At 44.6% G+C, this 7942-nt stretch overlaps 1 protein-coding gene across 1 annotated transcript in view; it reads right to left on the reverse strand.

Annotated features, from left to right (window-relative positions):
- The window catches only part of LOC110295693 (ANTXR cell adhesion molecule 1), an 84352-nt gene that overhangs the window by 33214 nt on the left and 43196 nt on the right, over window positions 1–7942 (reverse strand). Inside the window, exon 8 of the mRNA XM_029478222.1 lies at window positions 4848–4908. Coding sequence (XP_029334082.1) covers window positions 4848–4908 — 61 coding nt within the window. The remainder of the gene's footprint in view (window positions 1–4847; window positions 4909–7942) is intronic.

Here is a 7942-nt window from a genome sequence, read left to right on the forward strand (position 1 = left end):
TTGTGAGCCACCATGTGGTTGCTGGGATTTGAACTCTGGACCTTCGGAAGAGCAGTCGGGTGCTCTTACCCACTGAGCCATCTCACCAGCCCTTGTTTCTATTCTTTGCGTCTCTTGCACCTACATCCCCACTCTCTCTCTCTCTTGCAGACTCCATTGACTGACTCATAGACTGGGTCATGCTGGGAACCTGGGTCCTTTGCAAGAGCACTAAATGCTCTTAATGCCTGAGCTGTCTCTCCTGCCCACCCACTTCATTCTTCAAAGGTACACTATGTAGCCTTGAACACTCTATCCTCTTGCCACAGCCTCCCAAGTGATGGACCGGGTCGCCTGACGCCTGAACAGGGACAGCAAGAATGAGAGACCCTGTGAGGGANGTTACTGGAAGAAGGGTCAGGAACCAGTGAGTCATAGTAACAAAAATGGGGCAAGAAATAAATGACGAGGGAAACTTCAGTTTCTCTAGTGCTTGGACATACCTGGCTTTATTAGGCACTTTGTCACAACTGTTTGCCATGTACTGCCTCCTGATGTTTTACAAAGTCCTAAAGGAAAAGCATAGCCCTATACAACCTGTTAGCAAGTTTCTCTGTGTGAAACGTGTGGTTTTCATTTCCTTTTGGCAAGCAGTACTTATTGCTTTGTTGGTCATTTCAAAGTGTACCTGGGAATGGCAAAGTGCAGAAGCTGTGCCCATAAGCCTGCAGGGTTTCATAACCTGCATTGAAATTGCTCTTTGTGGCAATTGCCCATCACTATACGTTCTCTGAGTCAGAGAACAAATAGAATTAGAGGAAGAGTATCAGGACTTAATTAATCAGCTAAAAGAATTAAAGACTAGAAAAGTGTGTCAGGAGGGCAAGGCCACCGGAGAAAATCTCCTGGGTCCTCCCGTTCCTCAACTCGGAGTCCAAAGACAGCACCTGCCCTCTGGCTTTAGTTCAGCCGCAGATGGCCCAGAGGAGGGAGAGGCTGGGGCTTTCCCTGTATCGGAGACACTCAAGGGGTTGCTTGGAGACATCACACAGGGCTCAATTTCCAAATCACTAATGAATTAAAAAGTGCAGTGTCACAATATGGCACCACTGCTCCTTTTACTCTTGCAATCCTGGAATCTGCCACAGAGGAGTGGCTGACTCCTGGGGATAGGAATACCCTAGTGAGAGCAGTTCTTAGTGGTGGTGGCTATCTTATCTGGAAGTCAGAGCATCATGAGAATTGTAAAGAGATGGCTAGGAGGAATGCTTAGGCAGGCAATGCTTGGTCCTTTGATGCCTTAATGGGAGAAGGACAATTCTCTTCAAGTGATGATCCAATGCATTATGACCTAGGTTTATTTGCTCAAATTCAAAACGCAGCTATGAAGACTTGGCATANACTACCAGTAAAGGGAGACCCTGGTACATCTTTGACAGCAGCCAAACAAGGGCCTGATGAACAATTTTCTGATTTTGTTCATTGACTGATGACAACAGCAGGGAGGATTTTTGATAATGCAGAGGCAGGTGTAGACTATGTAAAACAGCTTGCATTTGAAAATGCCAATCCTGTCTGCCAAGCAGCCAGTAGACCCTACAGGAAGAAGACAGATCTCACTGGATACATTAGACTCTGTTCTGACATAGGGCCCTCCTACCAACAGGGCTTAGCTATGGCGGTTGCCATGCAAGGATGGTCAGCAAGAGTCTTCTTGGCAAGCAGAGACCAAAAGGCCTGTTGTAAGTGTGGCAAGCCTGGACATTTTGTAAAAGATTGCAGGGCAGGAAACGAGTCAACTCTGAGACAGCCTGGGAAATGGCCTGGGCTATGCCCGAGTTGCAAACATGGAAAACATTGAGCTAATAAGTACAGANCCAAGACAGATACAAAAGGGAACACCCTTTTCCCTAATTGGGGAAATGGGAGCAGAGCCCAGCCCCAGGCCCCAACCAACAAGCCAAAATAGGCTTATGGGGCATTCAGCTGCTTGCCAGCAAGTAACAACAATCCCTTTCAGAACTTAGTNGAGCAACCCCAGGAAACACAGGACTGGACCTCTGTTCTGCCACCCACACAGTACTAACCCCAGAAAAGGGACCTCAGGCCCTACCCACCAGAGTGTTCAGACCGCTTTATACAAATGTGTTTGCCTTGTAGTGGGAAGAAGCAGGGCGGTATACCATGCAGGGACTACAGAGTTTTCCTGGTGTTATAGACAATGATTAACAAGGAGAGATTAATGGCCAAGGCAATAGAGAACACAGTCACCACTCCCACAGGATAGCTCAACTATTGTTACTTCCATTGCTTCCTACTAGTCACAAGTATAAGAGTCCTAAGAGAGGGGAATCAAGGCTTTGGTTCCTCTGATGCATACTGGGTGCAACCTTTAGTTAAGCAAAAACCCATGATGACAATATGGCTTGAATGACAATAAGGCATTCCAAGGCTTGGTTGATACAGGGGCCAATGTGACTATTATAATACAAAGTGATTGGCCTGCCACCTGGCCTCTGACCCCAACCTTGACAAATCTAAGGAGTATTGGCCAAAGTCAAAATCCACAACAAAGCTTTAAGTTGCTGAAGTGGAAAGATAAAGAAGGAAATACAGAAATATACAACCACATATCATTCTGGGCCTTCCCATTATTCTCTGGGGCAGAGATCTGTTATCCCAGCTGGGATTGATTATGTGCAGCCCCAATGAAGTAATCATGGCTCAGATAAACTTTGGGTTTTCCCCAAGGAAAGGTTTAGGAAAAAATTTAAAAAGGGGGAATGGTGCCCTACCAAGGAATCCCCCAGAAATAAAATCTGCTGCAGATAGATTTTGGCATCTTGATACCAAAAAGAATTTTGCAACAGTCCTCTGGAAAGACCCATTACCCAAAATCTGAAATGGACCAGACTCAGTACTTATCTGGGAAAGAGTCTGCGTATATTCCCAAACAGCAGATGCCGCAGAGAGATTGATTAAACAAATAGACAATAATAACAGATCCAGGGAGGAGAAACCCCCTGAGAACCCTGTTTCTTCTTTGCAGGGATCATGAAGATTGCCTTCAAACTAGAAGATCAACCAGCATATGCCATATAACCTGACTTGGTAAGTCCTCAGTGCTGAAGGAGACATCTTCACCAGCACCTCCAAAGGTGACGTCATTGGACTCTTGGCTCCCCAACTTATGATTTAGTGGGGTACATCTCCTTGATTGTATAAACTGGGGTCAACACTCTGTGTGCCTTGCAGAAAATAGCTCTAAGAGAATGTGGAGGTCCTGGCGAAGCAGACTGTCCTGGCTGACACTGCATTATCCATAGGCCACATTTGGTGGTCCCTGCCTATAGCCATGGACAAAATTAAAAACTCTGTGGCCATTCAGAGTGTGTTTCCAAACAATTTATTTGAACATATAAAGGGCATTTTTAAAAATTGCTTTTCTTTGGAAAATTAACACATATTTCTGAATAGTCANCATGTATTTTGCTAACATCTTCATACACGTATATGTATACTTGTGTGTGTATATATATAAATATGTATATTCACNTATATATATACACACATATATATTCACATCTGCACATATGCATTCATGTAAGTATGGAGTTAGGCACTGAGTATTGCTAACATGTATGTATTACCTATGTATGTATGTATGTATGTATGTATGCATCTTATGTGATATTGACATAGACTTAGTGGTGAGCTCCTTGGCTATTTTCAATTGCTCTAAAATGCAATCAATAATTGCGAAGAAAACCCACAAGCAACTANTCAATTACAGCAGTAAAATGAGCAAGCTCTTCCTGCAGGGTCTACTGTCTCATCAGGGTGGGGTGACATATTTTCTGTTGATAATTAATGATCAGCGTTTGGCGTTCAGAGACTAGCAATGGGACATCAACAGGACTCACAATAGTGAATGGCAAAAGGTCCATGGGGACAGAGACCACTGAGTCCATCCTTGTGTCTCCATCTCCCAGCCATATGCCTAGCCCGCAAGCAGGTTAAAAAGATGATTAAATGCCTGAAGCAAGGCTGAGGGAAGCCTATGTATGAGAGGAGCCCATGCTCGAAGCCTTAGTTTCCATCACTTAGAGATGATTCTGTGACTCAAAAAAAAAAAAAAAAAAAAAAAAAAAAAAAAAAGCTGCTCTCAGGGCTGCACATATGGCTCAGTGGTTAGATGGCTAGCTGCTCTTCTAGAGGTCCCAAGTTCAGTTCCCAGCAACCACATGATAGCTCACAACCATTTGTAATGGGATCCGATGCCCTCTTCTGGCATGCCATTTCTGTATTCAGACAGAACACTCATATGCATAATATAATTTTTTNAAAAGCATTAAAAGGCTGCTCTCTAGGGACTCTCTCCATTGATGATAAATTGTAATGGGCCTTAAGATTCTATGTCATCATTATGTAAGGCCTATAGATTGAACAATTAAGACAAATGTATCAAATTCACAGAATTTGATACTAAACAGCATTTCAGAGGAGGCCAAGGGCTCACTGTGACCCTCTGTGTAAGCTGTAGGGCGATCATGACNGAGACCTCTACTCACAGGCAGGGTGGAGTGGTGGTCAGCCTTGCACTGAATGGGAATCCAGCATTTCTATGCTGTACCCTGCACTCATGTCCACGAGAGGAGGGGATTTGACAACAGAGTTCAGGCTTTTCCACAACTGGCATTTCCTCCTTTCTCTTCCTTTCCCCACAGCAGATTTAATTAACAGTGTCTGATTTTTTTCTACACACCTGCCTCTTGTCCCACTTTAACTCTCTTCCCATGAAGCAGACAGATTTGAACTCAAAATACCAGCAACAGAATGAAAGAGATTAGCACTTAATTTCAACGTACCTCCCGCGCAGATGGTGGATGGTTCAGCCGCCAGAATTTCGATGCAGGATTTCTTTAAAATCTGGGTGGAGAGGAAATAAAACAGTCAGCGACTGATTTACTGAAAGAGAGTTAAGACAGTGCTCTCAGGTATGAGAAAGAGGAGCTGAAGGACATCAGAGTGCAAGGAGAACAGTGGCTAACACATCATTGTCAATGCCACAAATTAGCCGGGCTGTGCCAGATGTACTGAGTGTCCACACAGCTGTAAGACACATTCATTCACTTGATCCTTCAGTATTTATTATAGGTTGTTATTGAACTTATAATACAAGGGTCCTGTTTTGAACCAAAAGATTCACTATGGCATTACAAATGTTATCTATAAAGTTTCTCCTCTAGGGGAGATGTGAACATGTCAACAATTCACAGGTCCCACCATGATGAATTCTCAAAGAAGGCAGAGCTGACCTTGTGACTGATGGCAGCAGTTTGGCTTGAAGGACAGTTCCTTACAACAAACTGTGACTTTCATGTGACATGAGATAAACAATGGCCTGTGCTAGGTAGGAGCAAAGATAAAGGGGCAGATGTCAGGGGACAGACCAGTGGGCTCATGGGAANACAGAATGGGGATATTCTGTTAAGGGTTCCCTAGGAAAGACAGTTGTGAATGGGACTTTAATGGAGAGCAGTGGGGAGCTGGGGTACAGTTGTGGAAAGTGGGGAGCACAGAGGACATGCGGGGCACAGGAGTGAGCAACAGAGAGGAGGAGCCAGCAGAGGTATGGCTGGAGAGACAGTGGAAGTGCCCCTCCCACAGGCATGGTGGTCACACTGCTCACAGGTCCCTTCATAGAAAAGGTCTGGGAAGACTTGGTGATCTTGGCAGGTTTTATGCTTGTCTTACACTTTAGAAGGACCCTGCCCTCGGTCAGATAGGAGTGCATCCTCCCTCTGAGTCAGCAGAGGAGGAGGAGGAGAGCCTCAGGATTATGAAGGCTCCATCCGGTCCATGTAAGCTTCTCTCTATCCCTTGTCGAGTACTGACTCTAACACTTCAACCAAGTATTTTAAACATAGGAGTTGCTGAATTAATCTGCTAAACAAATACGGTTAGGGCTCACTTCCTATGAAATTTGAGATGGCTCAGAGAGTTGAAAGGTTCCATTTCGGAACACATGACAGGCATTTGTTAAAGTGATGTGATTAATAAAATTCTGTTTGTGAAGGAGGGATGTGTCTTTTAAACCTGGAAATGCACACTCATCTGCATGGATGCTTGTGTAGGCAAACTGCTTACACACTTACACCGTCCGCCCACCACAACATATGATCAAATGGAAAAGGCCNTAAATTACACTTCAGGGAATGGATTCCAGGGACGTGGGGGAGGGGCTCCTCTCTTGTGAGCAGAGGAGTTGGCTGCACGCCTCCCAGCAGTAAGTGCAGAAGACATACGCAGGAACATCTTAATCCATGGAATGAAAACACACCAGTTTCTCAGAAGAGACAATATTTACCCATTCCAGGGAGAAATCTAGGCTTTACCCATTCCAGGGAGAAATCTAGGCGTCCTCAGAGAGCAGCAATGTAAAAGGAAATGAACAAACAAGTGTAAGGAAANCTTTATCTGGAGAGCAGACAAGACAGTCACAGCTGCTCNGGCTTGTCAGTAGGCATGAGCACGGCTTTAGGGAACACCAAGGAAAAGCAACATTTCTTTCATTGCCCATTTTATTTTCAATCATTCATTCTGTCCCTTTGTGCATGTAGATATTTGTGTGTGTATGTATGTGTGTGCTTGCGTGCGTGAGTTGAGAAGGACAAATGACCACACTCGCTATTATTGCTCCTTCCACCTTGTTTTTTGAATTTCTCATCAAGACTGGCTGCCTAGCCCCCAGTGTTCTTCTTGTCTCTGTCTCCTTAGGGCTGAGATTATTTACCTATTTTTTTTAAACTTGTGTTCTCGGGCTAGAACTCGGGTCTTCAGGCTTAGAAGGCAAGCACTTTTCCAGATGAGTCATTTCCCAACCCCTTCGTTTAAGAATGCACATTTATTTGGCTCTTCTTGTAAGACAGCTTTATGGAATTTTTGTAATCTGTCTTCCCGTGATCCTACTTGTTGTTAGATTCACCTTGAATCTGCGCTTGCGTGGTGGTCCCCCAGGTTTATTTAGCTTGATCTGATACTTCANTCACCCCACACAGGNGTGGCCTCAGAGTCTCACTCCTGCTAAACCCTGTGACTATGGGATGTTCTGGATGTCACATCTCTCTTGTGCATCTTTATTGGAGTCAGAAGTCTCCACATACCTGTCCCTGAGNTCCTAATCCCTTGTGTCATCAGTCTGACTTGACAGCGGGGACAACCCCAAGGATCCATCTGAGAAAGAGGCATGAGGCTCCTGCATGCTCCCTCATCCTATGGTCCATCTACTTAGGCCTTTAGTAGCATCCTAGGACAAGACGCTGTCTTCCTCAGGTGGCACCGACCTCCAGAGGGAAGATGGCTACCCTCCCCCACCATATACTTCTTGTTGGCTCTTGGACCTCATGGGTCACTTTACATGTTCTTAGGGACAGGTCTCCAAGCAGACCACCTTTAAAGAGATGGAACTAATTCAGAGGGATGCCTCAGTAGACTGCAGCAGCTGGACAACACAGAGCTGTGTTTCGATGTTTTGGAAAAAATTCCTCAGTTTTCCTCCAGAAAGGCTCCTTGATCACTTAATCGTCCACAACTGAAGATTTCAAAACAGCACAAGAATTAAGCTGAGCCATTGGGTTTGTCTTTTTTTCCATTTCCCAAGACAAGCACATGACATGTCCGCTCATGTAAGGTCCTGAGTTTCTATCGACATTTCTGAACCAGTCCTGACGTGTAGATAGGATTTGGTAAAAGAAATTTCAGTGACGTTTTGACTACATACAGGCACACTAACAGGGTCTGTCATAATAAACACACCCTGTATTATTTTCTTGTAGTGTCTGCAATTAGCTGACANCTGTAAAGAGCATATAAAGGGCCCAAAAATGACAGCCAAGGGCTGTGATTCAATCAAGTAAAACGCAACTTTCCCAACCTTAATGTACAACATCTGGAAGAGACC

Source organism: Mus caroli, chromosome 6 (assembly GCF_900094665.2).
Source record: "Mus caroli chromosome 6, CAROLI_EIJ_v1.1, whole genome shotgun sequence".
Taxonomy (NCBI): domain Eukaryota; kingdom Metazoa; phylum Chordata; class Mammalia; order Rodentia; family Muridae; genus Mus; species Mus caroli.